We start from the raw sequence: 20,856 nt of genomic DNA on the forward strand, positions 1-20,856 counted from the left end.
TAGTAAAATAAAGAAAAACCATTGAATGAGTAGGCGTGTCCAAACTTTTGACTGGTACTCTACATACATGCGTTTCGTCGCTGATGATAGCCATCTTCGTTTGCAAAGATAAGCTATTCGTTACTGTTTTTGATCTAATATCAAGTAACACAACTTTGACTGAAGTAATTCCTATATCTATGTCCAGAACATAGTTCGCCATGGTTAGCTGCTTCTGAGATTGCGTCTGAGCCTATTAATTATTGTACATTTTATCCAGAGCCCAGCGATTGTAAACAGAAGGCGCAACTAATTTGATCTAAGTCGGACACCATACCCAAAGTTTGTTTTGGTCACAGTTCACAACAAATACAGTTTAAAGATATTACAAAATTAAATTAAAGAAAATGAATGTGTGATTAAATTTAATTGAAAAGCACATCCACTGACTTCATCAAAAACGAGCAGTTGATACAAAAATAAAGTCCCAGAATGCATTTCGCAAAAAAGGCAGATTCAGAAAGACGCGTCGCATCGCAGTTACCTTTGCGCCATTTAGCTACAATCAGCTTTAGTTCTGTAATTACATTCCAGTAGTGAAGGGGTTAGTAAATCCATTGACATGGAATATTAAGTGTCACAAACTAGCTATGTGCCTGTGATGTGTTTGTGAAGTAAACGAAGCACTCTATATTATTTTTAATTCGGTGAGTAAACCGCTTGCTAGCTGCTAACGTTAGCTCCCAGTGTCCAGATGTCAGCTGGCAAGCCGGTTCGCTAGTGACAAAAATGCTTGCTTTAAACAAGATTATGTAGAATTTGTACGATACAATAACGTATATGCAGCAATGTAAGCAGTCAATATTATGTCATGATTTTCTAATGACCTCTTGTTTGCAGCAGTCATCGCTGGAAAACAAACGAGGTGCCGACATGGCCTCAGTCGTAGCGAAACGAGAAGGACCACAGTTCATCAGTGAGGTTGCTGTGAGAGGCAACGCCGCAGTGCTGGACTACTGCCGGACGTCGGTGTCAGCTCTGTCGGGGGCGACAGCGGGCATCCTTGGGCTCACAGGACTGTACGGATTTATCTTCTATTTCCTCGCCTCGTTCCTCCTCTCCCTTCTTCTCATCATCAAGGCCAGTCGCAGGTGGAACAAGTGCTTCAAGTCTCGGCGGATGCTCTTTACAGGAGGGCTTGTTGGAGGTCTTTTTACCTACGTCCTGTTCTGGACTTTCCTCTACGGAATGGTGCATGTGTACTAATAAAATTTACCAGAATGTTGAGCAAGTTTTAAACCTAATGTCATGTAAATCCAATTATGATTGTCTAACTGCCCGCAAAACGTTGTAGATATAGGCGATTGATTAAATACTTTGCTAGATTAACTGTTTATTATACAGCTACGTGAAGTATGTCTGTCAGCAACTCTATTTATACATAAACTAAAACATGTCCTGCTTTCTCTCATTTACTGAACTGTTAACCGCTGCAGTATGTTATTGTTTAGCTCTGCTCTTTTGCATCTCTAGGATAACTGAATTTACCAAATGTTGTCATCTAGCAGTTGATACATGTTATAATAAACATTGATGGGTAGTAGGCATCAGAGTGATGTGCCTGATAACATATTTTTCAAGTAGTGTAAATAGGATATAACGGCTCTGGTTGGATCCTTCAAAATAAATAACTCCATACAACCTGTTTGTATAATTTATTGATCATAAGATTTGGCAGAAAACTGATATGATTGTTCTAACAATGGCCATTAGCCCTAAAAATGCAGTATCATACAATATTTTGCATTTAAATGAAATACATTCAACAACTTGCCCCATACTCTAGTTCTGGCTTTGTATTTACAGACATATTGAACAGGACAAGGCAGAAGTTACAAGCAATCACAAATGAGAAGTATTTATGATAGACAACCTTACACCCGGTGTATTTTTCAATTGTGTTAAAAAGCAACCGTTCTCTCACGATGTATTCCATCATATGACTCAAGGATTTCATTCTACTACAAGCGGTCTGTCAAGGTTTGGAGGAACACCGCTGCCAGCATAATAACCTAGTTGAATACTCTGCAATGGTTTGATTGCATGGCCTAATTGACCCATCAACAGATGCATTATGATTAGATCTTGGAACAAGTAAATAAGACGTCAGAAACAGAATAGTGCTTTTTCTCTTTGATAAATATCTCGCTTCTTGGAGTGTGCATTATCATTGCAGCACTAAAAGTGTAAGGAGAGGAGAGCATTTCTATTTTCCACCCCATCAGTCATCATGTCCAATCAGGACATGCATCACTCCTGAGAGACAGGAAAACCAGAGCCATTTATCAGCACCAGTAACCTCTGCTGGAAGAGGAGAAGGAGGGTGGGCATTGGGATCTCACCCACCCTCGTTTTACTTTCCACCTGCTACAGGACCCAGTTTAGACATCTTGACAATAGCAGAACTTCTTTGTTTCGGGTCTCTCTTGAAAAACAGGTCTTCTGACCTCAATGGGACAACCTGTGTTAATAAAGGATAAATAAAAATGTGTCTCACAGAGCCACCTCTTGCCTTTTGGGAGCCCTAAGCGGGAATTTTTTTAAATAACATTTCCTGCAGTTCTACACATTTTGCCTTGACAAATGCCATGTTAATATGATATCTGGGTGTATAAACAAAATCAATGGGGGCCTTCTGGAGGTAAAGGGCCCCTGGAGGTCAGGGCCCATGGGCACGTTCCCTTCGAGCCCAGCAGGTAATTCAGCCTTGAAGGTTTATTTTATTTATTTAACTAGGAAAATCAGTTAAGAACAAATTCTTGTTTAGATAGCTGACTAGATTAACTTACCTAGCAATCTTATAAAATGTTAGTGTTACTTAAAATGTTACTGTCAGTGACTGACATTATAGAAGAACTGCTGATGCACTACCAATTTTTTTAATTGCACGTAAAATCAAAGTTAATTGGTTGTGTACACAAAGTTGTGTATTCTACTATGCTATCTCAACAGTAAGTTGTCCTACGTGCAGCTTCTAGTCTGGTGTCTCACTCTGAATTAATCGGTCAGTGTCGTGGAGGGTGAGTATTATACCGTTGCCCCACAGTTCGTGGAGAGAGAATGTGAACTTCATTTTTCTCTCCGGTTTTAGGGTCCTGTTTCTCCTCATTTTTTGGAGAGAGTGTGGTAAGCTCGTGTTGTTCCCCAGCATGTTTCCTGTGTTTTCTTGTGTCTCGGTTCACCAATGTCTTCGCAATCTCTTTGTGCTTCTTGATCCGTTCTTTCCTGTTAAAGGGATATTTTATTTGTTTTACTGAAAGTAGCAAGGCAAACAATCCAGGACTGAAATGATTTACTTTACTGAATAAACAACAAAGTGTAAATTCTGTAGTTAGTAGTAATACCATGTCATAGTGTCTTACTTGAGAATCTCAAATTTCCTGTCTCGGTAGAAGGAACTCGTGCTCAACATGTAGACAAATATCATATCACATGCAAATTTTCCCTGAAACAAAGGTAAGGTTCAAGTCAAGACATACAATAGAGTCACATTAATCATGATAGAAATAAGGCTAACACCCCCAATAAAGCTTCAGGCAACTTCACAGGCCATAGTAAAAAAAACAAAAAAAAACACTAACTGTCCTGTGGATGTGTACAGCAGACTTCAAAGAGCTGTCTCCTCAGATAAATAAGACTGAAATAGGGCACTAAAACATTTTGCCAGGGGGCAGAGGGCTTCTGAATGCCAAATTGACCCCTATACACCCAAGGTACTCCTGTAGATATGATAGGTTTAGACAGTGAAAAGAAAATGTAGCGATATTGCTTAGACCTACACAAATGTTTCAGATCTACAAACAAGGGGATAGGGATCGATTTGGAATGAAGAAGATTAGTATATTGTATGAAAAACGATAGGGTATCGCCCTCTTGTGGTGATACAGTGCATTCAGTAAGTATTCAGACCCCTTGACTTTTTACATATTTTGTTACATTACAGCCTTACTATAAAATGGATGAAATTAAATACAAATCCTCATCAATCTACACACAGTACCCCATAACGACAAAGTGAAAACAGGTTTTTAGAAATGTTTGCAAATTTATTACAAATAAAAAACAGAAATACCTTATTTACATAACTATTCAGACCCTTGGCTATGAGACTTGAAATTGACCTAAGGTGTATCTTGTTTCCATGGATAATCCTTGAGATGTTTCTACAACTTGATTGGAGTCCACCTGTGGTAAATTTAATTGATTTGACATTATTTGGAAAGCCACACACCTGTCTATATAAAGGTTCCACAGTTGACAGTGCATGTCAGAGCAAAAACCAAGCCACGAGGTCGAAGGAAATGTCTGTAGAGCTCCGAGACAGGTTTGTGCTGAGGCACAGATCTGGGGAAGGGTACCAAAACATTTCTGCAGTGGCCTCCATCATTCTTAATTGGAAGAAGTTTGGATCCACCAAGACTTTTCCGAGAGTTGGCCACCCAGCCAAACTGAGCAATCAAGGGAGAAGGTCCTTGGTCATGGAAGTCACCAAGAACCCGATGGTCACTCTGAAAGAGCTCCAGAGTTCCTCTGTGGAGATGGGAGAACCTTCCAGAAGGACAAACATCTCTGCAGCACTCCACCAATCATGCCTTTATGGTAGAGTGGCCAGATGGAAGCCCCTCTTCAGTAAAAGGCATATGACAGCCCACTTGGAGTTTGCCAAAAGGCATCTAAAGGACTCTCAGACCATGAGAAGCAAGATGCTTTGGTCTGATGAAACCAAGATTGAACTTTTTGGCCTGAATGCCAAGCGTCACATCTGGAGGAAACCTGGCACCATCCCTACGGTGAAGAATGCAGCATCATGCTGTGGGGATGTTGTTCAGCAGCAGGGACTGGGAGACTAGTCAGGATTCAAGGGAAAGATGAACGGGGCAAAGTACAGCTATATCCTTGATGAAAACCTTCTCCAGAGAGCCCAGAACCTCATACTGGGGCGAAGGTTCGCCTTCCAAAAGGACAACGACCACAAGCACACAGCCAAGACAACACAGGAGTGGCTTTGGGACAAGTCTCTGAATGTCTTTGAGGGGCCCAGCCAGAGCCCGGACTTGAATTTGATTGAACATATCTGGAGAGACCTGAAAATAGCTGTGCAGCGATGCTCCCCATCCAACCTTACAGAGCTTGAGAGGATCTGCAGAGAAGAATGGGAGAAACGAGACTCGAGACTGTAATCACTGACAAAGGTGCTTCAACAAAGTACTGAGTAAAGGGTCTGAATACTTATGTAAATGTGATATCAGTTTTACATTTTTAATACATTTGCAAAAAACTCTAAAAACCTATTTTTGCTTTGTCTTCATGGGTATTGTGTGTGGCTTGATGATGGATTTTTAAAAAATAATCTATTTTAGAATAAGGCTGTTACATAACAAAATGTGGAAAAAGTCAAGAGGTCTGAATTCTTCCCGAATGCATTGCATTTCAAAGCATTTGATAGCATCCAACCTGGGCATGCTGCATGAAACAGAATTACAGAGAAATATTTTTTGGGGGGAGAAAATAGACAAGCATGTGTATTGGAAACAAATTAAAACACAAATCTATTAAATTACTTACCATGCCCATAATAGCGAGCCCAGACCCAATAGCTATTACTGTGGGAATGATATTGAATTTTCCAGCCTGAAGAACACAATAAAGAACAAAGAACATTTGATCTGACACAGACTATAATATTACTACTACCAACCCATTCAATTAGACAAGTAAGTGTAGCTAGAATCACTGTCATACCCGTCCATTCACCATGATATCAAAGCGAATCCCATAGACTTTATACAAAGTCCGATAGCTCTCTCCAGCTTCATCTTTGTAATAACGGGCATATCTGGAAAACAAACAAATCAGCTGTTTGGAACAGAAATGTCAACAACTGCTTGGTAGAGATAGATCTGACATTAAATACAGTACTTGGAGAGAGCTCAAGCTTGATTAGCTCAAGCTAATAACTTTTCAGAATTAGTGCATGGATTATTATGTCTGCATGAACTAAAATGTGCTTAAGATGCAGTACAGGGATCTTAAGCACAACAAATTTGAAACCTGTGGTAAAATTGGATTCATAAAATATCATGCGAATTGCAACACCAACAAAAAATGGGGACCAGTTTCGGCTCATGAGCACCACTTTCAAAACTACTAGCTGAAATTATACAAAAGTTTGGGAACATTACTTTAATGCATGTCAAGATGTACCTGAAGTTGTAGCCTGATGTGACAGAGCTGTTTAGGTTCATATCCAAACGAGTAAAGCTGTACTCTGGGTTACACTGTGAGTAGTCCTTATCCAAATCACAGTTCCACTCAATCAGAATTCCAATTGACCCACCCTGAGAGACGGAGAGTGAGAGAGAGAGAGGGAGAGAGAGAGAGGGAGAGGGAGAGAGAAAGATTACACTATTTATGAATAAACACCTGTGCTTGACGTTGCTCTAAATATGGAGAAGAACTCTATTGCCCTGCTATTCAAGATGTACTTTCTTAACCTTGACTATGAACTGTGGTCACATTTACATCAACTCCTCGTTAAACATTAACAACTAGGAACATAAACATACTGTACTTCACAACATTAAAACTGGCAACTCTAATGATAACACAGTAGCTACTACACTGCTGATCATCTTCGCCATATATGGTAAGAATGGCTCTGGTTAACCCATTGTCTTGTTCTATGCTGGGTGTTCGGCTATATTAACAACAAAAGTTAGTGTTTACTTGTAAATGTCTACCCTGAGCTTACTAGGAAGTTGAGGTGAAAACACTTTATGCAGGGCTCTGTGACAAGTCGCTTAATACAGATCTAGCAACTGCTATGTTTCATATTGTTGTTGTAAATATGCAACCATCATTGTTATTCATTTAAATGTCAGGCCTAATGACTGCATCCTACATGGCAAATGTCCAATTAAATGTAATCAAAATTATGGTAATTACCTAACTGCCTGAGAGCAAGCATCATTATCATATGGACTGGAGGAAAAGAGAATTACACCACTCCCACACTGCTTGGATAGAATGATGAAAGCCTGAAAAGCCTAATTTGGATTTAGTGGACTCAGTGTTTAACAATAAACCCAACCCTCTATGCCAGGTCTCTCTCTGCCAGGGAAAGCTGTCTCCTGATCTCAATGGGACAACTTGGTTAAATAAAGGATCAATTGAAAGATTAAAAAAAAAAATACATTTATGTACCACTACAGCCATGTCCTGAAAATCATGTCCAGTCCTGCTGACTAGGTCTCCCAGACGGAAGATGGGGCAGTAGGGATGTATGTCGTTGTCATAGGAACATCTCTTTAGATAGGAGTCATTACCGGTGTCCAGGACATTTGACCTGCGGGAAAAGGAGACAGAAAATACATGTCATTTTTTTTAAATATATGATTAGTAGTCCAGTATCATACTTTCCTTGGCTAAATCTAAAAAAGGTCATAGGCCTAAACCAGTAAGAATGAACAATTAAGTTATCTTATCAGATTGAAATGACACGCTTTTCTCTTTAACCCTTAGATAAGGAATAGCACAGAGTTACATATATCATCTATAATTTCTTAAATAGCTCATATGGCACTGCAAATATATTATGCTATTTCAAGCTGCACATCTACTAAACTGTTCATTTTAGTCATGTTGCTCATTCAGTAACTTCAAATCTGTCGTTCTGACCCTGAACAAGGTAGTTAACCCACTGTTCCTAGGCCGTCATTGAAAATAAGAATTTGTTCTTAACTGACTTGCCTAGTTAAATAAAGGTAAAAAATATATGAAGTAACTTCATAGTTCAAGCACTTCATAGTTTATACACTTTCCATTCCATATGCACAATGTAGGGGAGAGTGGGGTATGTTGAGACATTCGTTTACATTCAGTATCACTACGTCAAGGGAAATAGAGTATTCTTTCTAACAAATATATGTACATTTATTTCAGGAAATTGTGTATCCCTGGATATAATCTGAATTATTGTAAACATAACAGTTTTGAAAATATAGTTTGTACAAAACAAGTGGTCTCTTGGCACAACTTACCCTGGGTATGGGGTAAATTGAGCATAGGGACAGCGTAAGTTGAGCCACTTTGGGGTAAGTGGGTGCTGGTGTCCTGTGCCAGTAGCGGGTGATGGTAGGTCAAAGTTGAATTAATGGAATGGGAGTGTGGTATAATTGTACATCTTCAATGTATGCCTAAGTTCAGCTATACACTGAGTATACAAAACATCTGTCCATAACATAGACTGACCAAGTGAATCCAGATGAAAGCTATGATCCCTTATTGATGTCACTTGTTAAATCTACTTCAAATCAGTGAAGAAAGGGAGGAGACAGGTTAAAGAAGGATTTTTAAGCCTTGAGACAACAGAGACATGGATTGTGTATGTGTGCCATTCAGAGGGGGAATGGGCAAGCAAAAATATTTAAGTGCCTTTGAACAGGGTATGGTAGTAGGTGACAGCGCGCACTGGTTTGTGTCAAGAAATGCAACGCTGCTGGGTTTTTCACGCTCAACAGTTTCCGGTGTGTATGAAGAATGGTCCCCCACCCAAAGGACATCCAGCCAACTTGACACAAAACTGTGGGAAGCATTGGAGTCAACATGGGCCAGCATCCCTGTGGAACGCTTTCGACAACTTGTAGAGTCCATGCCCCAACAAATTGAGGCTGTTCTGGGAGCGGGGTTCCTAATGTTTGGTATACTCAATGTAGATATCTCTGTTTAATATCACTTACTCTTCCATTTCTGGACCAGAGGTCTGGGCCAGGGATGATGTTTCGATGTGCCAATTCATAGGAACGTTTTATGCATTTGAGGATACTAAGCCCATGAAACTGGTCCACGAGATTCTTGATATGTTTAGCAAGCTCAGACTCCATTGTCATCAGATAAGACAGTGTGTACCTCTGCTACTCTAACATAGCCTCTCTTTCACACAGGTTCATGTTCATTTTATTTTTTGTCAATGTTCCTCTTCAGTGTCATTCAGTACATTTTCTCAGCCCTTACTGCTGCTCAAATGGACTTCCCTTCTCTGACTTCCTTGGCTGCACTCTCAAGAACCTCACGGGGGGTTAGACCCCTGCTTGTTTTATGTTTGTATATACGGGGATGATGATGTCAGCTCTGTAACAATACAAATCTTGAGTTCATATGCATGACACATTGCAAAAATACTATGCATAAAATTGACAAAATGTTAACATCAACTTCACCCAAAGGCAAACATTTTGACCATATTTGCCCACACAGCTTCAAGGATGCACTTTCATGCTAGGTTTAGGACCTCATATTGTAGCTTATAAGAGGCCCCAACTGATGTACAAAACTATCTGCTTTGGTTAGAAACCTGAAACCTCCAACACAATACATTCATTTTTTAGACCTAACTTGCTTACCACTTTTTCCATGTGGTTTCAATCCTTCACAGACTCAATGAAATGAGGACCTCTTCTTAAATATTTGGTTCATTTTATGTATGGTTTCCTAGAAACACTCTCCCCTAATCAAAAGATCTACAACTGAAATTATGAATCATGAATTGGCAGAGGTCTGATGTCTCTGTGCTTTCCGATTAGGCTTGAAAAGACAACACCGATGTTCTGGCTGATGAACCCTTCTACAACAACAGCCTTACTTACTGACATGAGAGAACAGTGAGCCAATCAGATCTGTTCTGACACCTGTCCTGGACTGGGCCTGCTCTGCTGTCAAGGACGTCTCAGATGACCGCTCCACTGTCTCACTGAACACACACATACACACACGCACCCAGTATGCACGTGCACAGACACACACACACACACACACATTCACTGGGCCCTGGGCGATATGGCTATGGGTGTATATAAATAGAAGGGACTGTGCACCATCATAGCTATCCAAAGCAGTTCTAGGACATGTATCCCCCACTGCCCTACTTACACATACTTAATGATCTATGTCACTGACACTGACTGTTTCCCTAGAGACAGATAGCCTCTACTACCATGAAGTCTGCATGAACAAGCCCCACTTCACTTACTTGGAGAATTCAAACTTCGGAAACCTGACAGAGTTCTTGATGTAAATTGTGAAGATTTCTGCCTTGCTTAATAAGGCCTCCCTGGAAAGTAAGGGGGAAAGTGTTAAATCACAGTGACTTCTACATAATGGAAAATAGATGATCAGGACAAGGTACTTCAGAATACTGAAGTACATAACATAGTTTATGTAGTGGGTACATTTATACTGAGACTCAATGCAAAAGTGACAATTTCATTATTTTCACAGCAAAAGAGGATGAATTCTCACAAGGGTTTACGTCCCGTCTCAACAGGACACCAGCCATGTATCTCACAGGTCCCTGTAGAGTTTAAACACAGGCCGGTCTTCACCCCTGCAGGGGAAGGTAAAGATCTCTGTCAACATCCTGGAAAGACATAATAATCTTGGGGGAAATTAGGGTGAAGGGTAATGCGTAGGAGTTACCAACGTTGAATAATTTTGGCATGCAATATTTTTCTAAGGAATTTCCTAGAGAGACATTTGTCCAATTCCAACGCTGGTGATTCTCATAAGCTTTCTACACATTAGCGGTATACATGTGCATCTAAGCCAGTGCTAATCTGTAAATAAATGTTAATATTGTAAATGTAAATAGAAATTAGATAAAGACTGCCCCAGTTAACCATATTAGTCCTTACCATTGCCAGCAACTACCGCCTCACCCTCAGCACAATCCTCATTGTTTACACATTGGCCATCTGGCACCTTAGGGCTCTGGAGAACATAGGACACGTTGCTGCAGTTAAAAATGCCAGCCTGTATTCAAAGCAGTGTATTGAAGAGCCTAGAGATGATGACAACATACAATAGCATGGTGACCACAGTGGGGAGCACCATTTGAATGCTAAAGCAATTTAGGAAAACACAATGTTATTGGACCAGTGAACATTTAGACACTGAACCCTTCATACTATGAAGTTTTTATCGTCATTAAATATAATGAATCAATCATTCATAACTTATCATGGTAGCACTGAAAGCGTACTTTAACATCAAATAAGCAATTATTGGAAGACAATGGCAAGGTCAAGCCATCTTTCTCTGAGGAAAGAACTGTTGGGCCTGAGGCATTACAAATAAAGCTCTATGCAGTTTGGATTCTGACATCCGCCTCAAATTACGAGCCGTTTTTTTCTGCTTACTTTGCTGACTTAGTGGAGTTTAATATCCTTGTTTGATTGGATCATTAAAGTATTGCTATCTCAGCTGCACAGTCATCCAATCTCTATCTCAGGGGGATATTTGAAAATAAATTCCATAAACAAGACTTTGTCTAGATTATTGTAGTACGAAATTGATTTTCACTCACCTCAGCACAGAACCCAAGGCTCTGATGCGGGGTCTCGATGTAATTTGTAACAATGAAGAAAACCTGTTCACCCTGAAAAACAACAACAAGCTAAAACTATACTTTCCTCAATCAGGTTAGTCAGGGGACTGATGGACTGTGTGTTGACTATACAAAATTAAGTCCCTAAATACATATTCTTTAGTCAAAACCTTTAATAAGCTTAAATATAAATAGCACAGTTTCTCACCACATATTAATATAGTTTTACAAAATACAAAATGAAGGAGATCCAGTGGTGGCTGACTGGGCTCACCATGTGGACAAGAGCAGGCTTTTCTATTGAATCTGTTTATCATTGAGTCGCTAAAGGTTAAGTGAATTATACTGATTAGAGTTGAGAATCAACTCCCTATCTTTTATTTAACAAGACAGATGAAATGGAGTGTCTATTGAGGAAACAGACTCATAGCTAAAATGCATATAACGATTGTCCTGTTGCTCTACAGCCTGTACAGTATAACGTCCAATGACATTTCCATGACCATACAAGATAAACATGATTTAAAGAAGAGTTGAAGAGCACTCTAAACACGTGTCAACTTCTCATGTGCTAAAACAGTACCAAATGGATGTTCAAAATAGCTGACAAAGATGCTTATGCCAATGTTTCATAAAGTGCACTTCTCTCATGCTATAGCCAGATATACTGTCTCTGTGGATGTGATGTAAAGCTGCATGTGGTGGCGTGTTACTTTAAAATTCAGTTGGGCGTGATTGAAAACTGATGAGTGAGTTAATGGAGATACCTCATAAAAATGTTACTCATTGTACTTGAAAACATACAATATCAATGACATGCTATATCACTGACTGAGCTTCGGCTTCAACTCAATTAAGACTTGAATGAATAATTTAGCAGTAGGCTGTGTACTGTGTGTCGGCTCTACCTGTTTACCTAAAACCTCCCAAAAAGTCCCTGAATCTCACCGTTGGAGGTATGACATAATCCTCAGGCCCCCACAGGCGAAGTCCAGTTTCCGTGTTGTTGGTCATGACCACTCCTTTCAGCTTGGTGATGACAGAGCTCTGGACGGTCTCCTCCCTCGATTGGTACCCCTTCTTAAACACTAAAACCCACCTGAGAATTTAAACACACTGATTATTGATTGATTGATTATTTTCTGTAAATTCATTAATTTTAACTCTCGGTCACATATGAAAATAGAGTAGTTGTCAGTCACGTATAAAATTAACATGGATGGTTATTTGAACAAACTTGGATCCTTCATGTGCTGAGTGCAGAGTGTTCATAAGACACAAATGTCAAATGCATTCTATAACACTGTTATAGAATACTGTAATACATGGTAATGAGATGAGGGAGAGGAGGCAGTCATGAAAGGATACTTTCATTTTGTGGAGGAATGATTTGTCTCTGTGAAATGGGTGGATGGGTACATGATGTTAAAAGTTAATGACGGTAGCCTCGTGAAGGGGAGAAATATAATCCTTCTGGAATTCTAGGTCTCTGGAATTATTATTGCAAAAATATATTTTAAAAAGTATATTGTCTGTATACTCTCATAGCGCATCAAGATAGTGATCTGAGGGTACCTTGGTAAAGCTGGTTTGAGATTCGATATTCACCAGACATTAGGACCTAAAAGCTTCAATAGCTCCCAAATGATTTGAGCTACATACAGTACCTCAGGTTGGGTTATTTATGAAGGAAAAAAGGTGTACAAAATTGCACGTCTTATTTTCCAGATTCCAACCCGTGTTTCATAATCACATGGCAACAGTGTAGGGAGCCTGGTGCTGTGGCAATGCAAATAGTTAGGAACTGTCAAACAAAATGCATGATCACAATATTCAAATTTCACCACGTGACTTTGCAATCTTATTTCTACTGTCCATTATTCCTTATATAGTGAAGCATGTTGCACACCCTTTAGTTTTCTCATACAATGAAAGGAAAGGGGGATACCTAGTCAATGATTCATACATTTTCAAAAAAATCACTTAAAATTCAATAGCTCCTTGACCATGTGACCAAGACACCTCAAATCAACTTTGGAATGTTGTCCCTACCACAGCGTAGGGACACACATCACACCCTTTGGTTTTCTGAAGTTTAAAAAAAGTTATTTTACCGTAATTTATTCTTTCTAATCTTTTTTTACTTAGAAATTCAATATCTCCTTGGTCACATGACCTAAGCACCTTAAACCAACTTTGTATTGTTCACATCATAGGGAAACACATTAAACACCATTTGGTTTTCCTATAAAGTGTTTACACAATTTTATAATCAATATTTGAAAATGTAAAAATGCAATATCTCTTTAACCAGGTGACTTAGCAACCTCATTTCAACTGTCCATTAATCTTTATATAGAGAGGCAAGTTGCACACACTTGGGTTTTCCTATAAAATACATGATTTAATATACAGTGCCTTGCGAAAGTATTCGGCCCCCTTGAACTTTGCGACCTTTTGCCACATTTCAGGCTTCAAACATAAAGATATAAAACTGTATTTTTTTGTGAAGAATCAACAACAAGTGGGACACGATCATGAAGTGGAACGACATTTATTGGATATTTCAAACTTTTTTAACAAATCAAAAACTGAAAAATTGGGCGTGCAAAATTATTCATGAAGCCTGAAATGTGGCAAAAGGTCGCAAAGTTCAAGGGGGGTGAATACTTTCGCAAGGCACTGTACATCCATCCTGCCCTGCCTTTCTAAAATCTTCGAAAGCCAAGTTAACAAACAGATCAACAACCATTTCGAATCCCACCGTACCTTCTCCACTATGCAATCTGGTTTCTGAGCTGGTCATGGGTGCAGCTCAGCCACGCTCAAGATCCTAAACGATATCATAACCGCCATCGATAAAAGAAAGTACTGTGCAGCCATCTTTATCGACCTGGCCAAGGCTTTGACTCTGTCAATTTTTATTTTACTAGGCAAGTCAGTTAAGAAGAAATTCTTATTTTCAATGACGGAGTGCAAAAGAGCAAGAGGATAAGTGGCTTCGTAAGAAGCATTTCAAGGTCCTGGAGTGGCCTAGCCAGTCTCCAGATCTCAACCCCATAGAAAATCTTTGGAGGGAGTTGAAAGTCTGTGTTGCCCAGCAACAGCCCCAAAACATCACTGCTCGAGAGGAGATCTGCATGGAGGAATGGGCCAAAATACCAGCAACAGTGTGTGAAAACCTTGTGAAGACTTACAGAAAACGTTTGACCTCTGTCATTGCCAACAAAGGGTATATAACAAAGGATTGAGATAAACTTTTGTTATTGACCAAATACTTATTTTCCACCATAATTTGAAAATAATTTCATTAAGAATCCTACAATGTGATTTTCTGGATTTTCTTTCTCATTTTGTCTGTCATAGTTGAAGTGTACCTATGATGAAAATTACAGGCCTCTCTCATCTTTTTAAGTGGGAGAACTTGCACAATTGGTGACTGACTAAATGTTAAATTCTCGGGCCGACTCTTTCTTTGTATATATCAATGATGTCGCTCTTGCTGCTGGTTATTCTCTGATCCACCTCTACGCAGATGACACCATTCTGTATACATCTGGCCCTTCTTTGGACACTGTGTTAACAAACCTCCAAACGAGCTTCAATGCCATACAACACGCTTTCCGTGGCCTCCAATTGCTTATAAATGCTAGTAAAACTAAACGCATGCCCTTCAACCGATTTGCTGCCCACACCTGACCCCCCGACTAGCATCACTACTCTGGACAGTACTGACTTAGAATATGTGGACAACTACAAATACCTAGGTGTCTGGTTAGACTGTAAACTCTCCTTCCAGACAAACATTAAGCATCTCCAATCCAAATCTAGAATCGGCTTCCTATTTCGCAACAAAGCCTCCTTCACTCATGTTGCCAAACATACCCTCGTAAACTGGCTATCTACCGATCCTTGACTTCGGCGATGTCATTTACAAAATAGCCTCCAACACTCTACTCAGCAAACTGGATGTAGTCTATCAGTGCCATCCGTTTTGACCTGTACGCTCTCGTTGGCTGGCCCTCACTACATAGTTGTCGTCAAACACGCTGGCTCCAGGTCATCTATAAGTCTTTGCTAGGTAAAGCCCCACCTTATCTCAGCTCACTGGTCACCATAGCAACACCCTCCAATAGCATGTGCTCCAGCAGGTATATTTCACTGGTCATCTCCAAATTGCAAAAATGATTGAAGCTGGAGTCTTATCTCCATCCCTAACTTTAAGCATTAGCTGTCAGAGCAGCTTACCGATCACTGTACCTGTACACAGTCTGTAAATAGCACACCAACTACCTCATCCCCATATTGTTACTTATCCTCTTGCTCTTTTGCACTCCAGTATGTATCTCTACTTGCACATCATCTGCACATCTATCACTCCAGCATTAATGCTAAACTAATTATTTTGCCTCTGGCCTATTTATTGCCTACCTCCTCATGCCTTTTGCACACACTGTATATATACTTTTTTTATATACTTTTCTACTGTGTCATTGACTTGTTTATTGTGTCATTGGCTTGTTTATTGTTTATTCCATGTGTAACTCTGTGTTGTCTGTATCAAACTGCTTTGCTTTATTGCGGTCGCAGTTGTAAATGAGAACTTGTTCTCAACTAGCCTACCTGGTTAAATAAAGGTGAAATATAAAATACATTGCCTTACCTCCCTACTCTTCTATATTTGTACACACTGTACATATATTTCTCTTTTGTGTTATTGACTGTACGTTTGTTTGTAACTCTGTTGTTTTTGTCGCAGTACTTTGCTTTATCTTGGCCATGTCGCAGATGTAAATGAGAACTTGTTCTCAACTGGCCAACTGGTTAAATAAAGGTGAAATAAAATACAAATGACCGGATGCACCTGTAACCGATGTTAAATGGCTAGCTAGTTAGCGGTGGTGCGCGCTAATATCGTTTCGATCGGTGATGTCACTCGCTCTGAGACCTTGAAGTGGTGGTTCCCCTTGCTCTGCAAGGGTCGTGTCTTTTGTGGAGCGATGGGTAACGATGCTTCGAGGGTGACTGTTAATGTGTGCAGAGGGTCCCTGGTTTGATCCCAGGTAGGGGCGAGGAGAGGGACGGAAGCTGTACTGTTACACACCCTCATAGGAACGGCATGGGAGAGCACGAGCAGGCCAGTGACTCGGCCTCCGTAATAGGGTCAGAGGCAGAGAATCCCAGGAGGGTGTGGGGACCCGGCCAGACAGACACAGAAAGGGTGGTTCCTCTTGCCAGTGCCTTGCCGTTCACCTCAATCATAAGACCTACTGAAGAGATGAGTCTTCAGTAAAGACTTAAAGGTAGAGACAGAGTCTGCTTCTCTCACACGGATTGGCAAACCATCCCATAATAGAGGAGCTCTAAAAGAGAAAGCCCTGCCTCTAGCTGTTTCCTTCGAAATTATTGGGACAATAAGGAGGCCTGCGTCTTGTGTAGCTTATGTGTGTGGCAGGACCAAAACAGAGAGATAAGTAGGAGTAAGTCCATGCAATGCATTGAAGGTTAACAGTTAAACCTTGAAATCAGCATTAGCCTTAACAGGAAGCCAGTGTAGAGAGGCTAGCACTGGAGTAATATGATACAATTTTAGGGTTCTAGTCAAAACATCTAACAAGAAATGTTGCTAAAATACCCATAAAACCTAGCGGTCAAAACAGGGAAATGATTCCAATTGTTTTTCCACCATTCCTTTTTCCCATAGGGAATTTTAGAAATGCTTAAAATAAGGGCAGTGTTTCGTGTAGGCTTACCCTGGTGTGATGTTTTGAACTGTGTAAATCTCTCTATTAATATATTTGGCTCTATTTACACTCAGATTCGAAAATGCTAATTATCATCAAAGAGGACATCATGCAAAACTACAAATCCCTGAAAGCTCCTCCACATCATCTCTAGCTGAAATGTTGCCAATTTATTAATTACTAAATTTTGCTAGCGTTAGATCGTTAATCCAGAGATTCTTACCTTTGCCTCAATTCCGCAGTCTCATTCAGATCATCATGGTATTTGTAGTTCTTTATGATAGCCACATTAACAGCTAATTAGCATTTCATTTCAGGGGGGTAAGTACAAGCAAATGTATTGATAAATCTCACCTTGTCCTAGGGAGATTTATACTGTTATCAAAATGTCACACCAGGGTAAGCCTACACGAAACACAACCCTTATTTTAAGTGTTTCTAAAATCCCCTATTTATATATTTCACCTTTATTTAACCAGGTAGGCAAGTTGAGAACAAGTTCTCATTTACAATTGCGACCTGGCCAAGATAAAGCAAAGCAATTCGACACATATAAAAACACAGAGTTACACATGAAGTAAAACAAACATACAGTCAATAATACAGTAGAAAAATAAGTCTATATACAATGTGAGCAAGTGAGCTGAGATAAGGGAGGTAAAGGCAAAAAAAAGGCCATGGTGGCGAAGTAAATACAATATAGCAAGTAAAACACTGGAATGGTTGATTTGCAGTGGAAGAATGTGCAAAGTAGAGATAGAAATAATGGGGTGCAAAGGAGCTAAATAAATAAATAAATACAGTAAGGAAAGAGGTAGTTGTTTGGGCTAAATTATAGATGTGCTATGTACAGGTGCAGTAATCTGTTAGCTGCTCTGACAGCTGGTGCTTAAAGCTAGTGAAGGAGATAAGTGTTTCCAGTTTCAGAGATTTTTGTAGTATGTTCCAGTCATTGGCAGCAGAGAACTGGAAGGAGAGGCGGCCAAAGGAATAATTGTTTTTGGGGGTGACCAGAGAGATATACCTGCTGGAACGCGTGCTACAGGTGGGTGCTGCTATGGTGACCAGCGAGCTGAGATAAGGGGTGATTTTACCTAGCAGGGTCTTGTAGAAGACCTGGAGCCAGTGGGTTTGGCGACGAGTATGAAGCGAGGGCCAGCCAACGAGAGAGTACAGGTTGCAGTGGTGGGTAGTATATGGGGCTTTGGTGACAAAACGGATGGCACTGTGATAGACTGCAATTTATTGAGTAGGGTATTGGAGGCTATTTTGTAAATGACATCGCCGAAGTCGAGGATCAGTAGGATGGTCAGTTTTACAAGGGTATGTTTGGCAGCATGAGTGAAGGATGCTTTGTTGGGAAATAGGAAGCCAATTCTAGATTTAACTTTGGATTGGAGATGTTTGATGTGAGTCTGGAAGGAGAGTTTACAGTCTAACCAGACACCTAGGTATTTGTTGTTGGCCACATATTCTAAGTCAGAGCTGTCCAGAGTAGTGATGTTGGACAGGCGGGCAGGTGCAGGCAGCGATCGGTTGAAGTGCATGCATTTAGTTTTACTTGTATTTAAGAGCAATTGGAGGCCACGCAAGGAGAGTTGTATGGCATTGAAGCTCGCCTGGAGGGTTGTTAACACAGTGTCCAAAGAAGGGCCAGAAGTATACAGAATGGTGTCGTCTGCGTAGAGGTGGATCAGAGACTCACCAGCAGCAAGAGTGACATCATTGATGTATACAGAGAAAAGAGTCGGTCCAATAATTAAACCCTGTAGCACCCCCACAGAGACTGCCAGAGGCCCAGACAACAGACCCTCCGATTTGACACACTGAACTCTATCAGAGAAGTAGTTGGTGAACCAGGCGAGGCAATCATTTGAGAAACCAAGGCTGTCGAGTCTGCCGATGAGGATGTGGTGATTGACAAAGTCGAAAACCTTGGCCAGGTCAATGAATACGGCTGCACAGTATTGTTTCTTATCGATGGCGGTTAAGATATCGTTTAGGACCTTGAGCGTGGCTGAGGTGCACCCATGACCAGCTCTGAAACCAGAATGCAGAGCGGAGAAGGTATGGTGGGATTCGAAATGTTCGGTAATCTGTTTGTTGACTTGGCTTTCGAAGACCTTAGAAAGGCAGGTTAGGATAGATATAGGTCTGTAGCAGTTTGGGTCAAGAGTGTCCCCCCCTTTGAAGAGGGGTATGACCGCAACTTCTTTCCAATCTTTGGGAATCTCAGACGACACGAAAGAGAGGTTGAACAGGCTAGTAATAGGGGTGGCAACAATTTTGGCAGATAATTTAAAAAAAGGAAAAAGGGTCCAGATTGTCTAGCCCGGCTGATTTGTAGGGGTCCAGATTTTGCAGCTCTTTCAGAACATCAGCTGACTGGATTTGGGAGAAGGAGAAATTGGGAAGGCTTGGGAGAGTTGCTGTAGGGGGGGGCAGTGCTGTTGACCGGGGTAGGGGTAGCCAGGTGGATGGGTAAAATGAATGGTGGAAAAACGATTGGAACCATTTGCTTATTTGACCGCTAGGTTTTATGGGTATTATGACTCATACTGTGGTTCTCTATTGAAGGAGCGCCAGGCTACCTACACAATTAATGTGTGATTATGAAACTCGAGTCTGAAAATAAGACATGTGCAATGTTGCACACCTTTTTTTCCCATCATAAAGTACCTAACTGGAGGTATGTAGCTCAAATCTTTCGTTATCTATTGAAGTTTGAAGGTCCGAATATATGACGAATATCAAAACAACTTTACCACAGTCTTGAACCGTGAATATTGTAATGAAACAGCAGGGAGCAGGTCTCGAAACCTCGAACTTCGAGCCCGAAGTCTGGCGCGCTATCGACTGTGCCGCAAAAGCATGCTCGAGCGGCAGAGTCGATTTCCGCATTTATAAATCCAGGGTCGTTACAATATTATAGTCATGAGGGAACAACACTCGAACTCCCTAGTCCCGTTTCATGATGACAGCTTGAACGAACTCAGACACCCACGATTGACAATGGAATCTATTTGCGACTTTGTATGGAAATAATTATTGTCATTTTAATACATTATTCATGCTGTAGTATTGATTATTTCTTCATCGCTAACATCCAATAAAAAAATACATACACCTCACCCGATCACGTATGCCAGCACACAGATCTGAAAAACTCTAAATGAGATTCCCAATTTTCTGTTTTCGGCGATGACATATTTTTCTGTCTTGAAATTAAGGAAACCCAGGAAAAATGATCCCCAAGTCAATTCGCCCATATTCCTGTCCCCAGAGTTCGACAGCTGGTGATCGCGAGTGTGAGACTGGCAGCACTGAAGTTAGTGTCACTGGCAACTGCATGGTCTTTCATTAGTCCAAGTAAATTGCTGCAATTCCAATGACTTGTGCCTCGGCTAACCTACCATGAACGCGGTTTTAGTTTCCTCTTTAAATTGTTAAATTGATAATGAAACGGAGACTGTAATAAAACATAACAATAATGTGTATAAATTATAATTCTTAATTAAATCAGATATCTGGTCAGCTAATAATTAACAGCGAATTATTGCAATGAATATATTTATTCCCATTACTGCCAATTTTAAACATTACCTTCACCCTATACCAGGGGTCGGCAAAAGGCGCCCCAAGTTATTTTTTTTAGGCATCAAAAAAGACTGTAAAATCACAAGGAATTCATTA

The 20,856-nt window shown here is 40.4% G+C and overlaps 2 protein-coding genes across 8 annotated transcripts; one reads left to right on the plus strand and one right to left on the minus strand.

Annotated features, from left to right (window-relative positions):
• The first annotated feature begins 480 nt into the window (after positions 1-480).
• emc6 (ER membrane protein complex subunit 6) lies at positions 481-1,680 on the plus strand. Of its 4 annotated transcripts, none has more exons than XM_090186319.1 (2): positions 481-583; positions 883-1,680. In XM_090186319.1, the coding sequence occupies exon 2, from the start codon at positions 913-915 to the stop codon at positions 1,243-1,245; it is 333 nt and encodes a 110-aa protein (XP_090042445.1). In that variant the 5' UTR covers positions 481-583; positions 883-912; the 3' UTR covers positions 1,246-1,680. The 4 variants fall into 4 exon arrangements, with proteins under 4 accessions (XP_090042445.1, XP_090042444.1, XP_090042443.1 ...); XM_090186318.1 differs by having other exon boundaries at positions 483-583; positions 880-1,680; XM_090186317.1 differs by having other exon boundaries at positions 546-686; positions 880-1,680.
• On the minus strand, positions 1,680-20,569 carry p2rx5 (purinergic receptor P2X, ligand-gated ion channel, 5). 4 transcript variants are annotated; one of them, XM_021618027.3, is made up of 13 exons: positions 20,296-20,569; positions 12,368-12,518; positions 11,399-11,470; positions 10,728-10,803; positions 10,336-10,420; positions 10,067-10,147; positions 7,243-7,384; positions 6,244-6,377; positions 5,782-5,875; positions 5,605-5,670; positions 3,402-3,484; positions 3,073-3,264; positions 1,680-2,500 (listed from the first exon to the last, which is right to left on the minus strand). In XM_021618027.3, the coding sequence occupies exons 1-13, from the start codon at positions 20,430-20,432 to the stop codon at positions 2,488-2,490; spliced, it is 1,326 nt and encodes a 441-aa protein (XP_021473702.3). In that variant the 5' UTR covers positions 20,433-20,569; the 3' UTR covers positions 1,680-2,487. The 4 variants fall into 4 exon arrangements, with proteins under 4 accessions (XP_021473702.3, XP_090042442.1, XP_021473701.3 ...); XM_090186316.1 differs by having other exon boundaries at positions 20,289-20,553; XM_021618026.3 differs by lacking the exon at positions 1,680-2,500 and having other exon boundaries at positions 2,913-3,264; positions 20,296-20,536.
• Positions 20,570-20,856: the final 287 nt, after the last annotated feature.

Source organism: Oncorhynchus mykiss, chromosome 10, assembly GCF_057628025.1.
Source record: "Oncorhynchus mykiss isolate SJ-2025 chromosome 10, ASM5762802v1, whole genome shotgun sequence".
Lineage (NCBI taxonomy): Eukaryota > Metazoa > Chordata > Actinopteri > Salmoniformes > Salmonidae > Oncorhynchus > Oncorhynchus mykiss.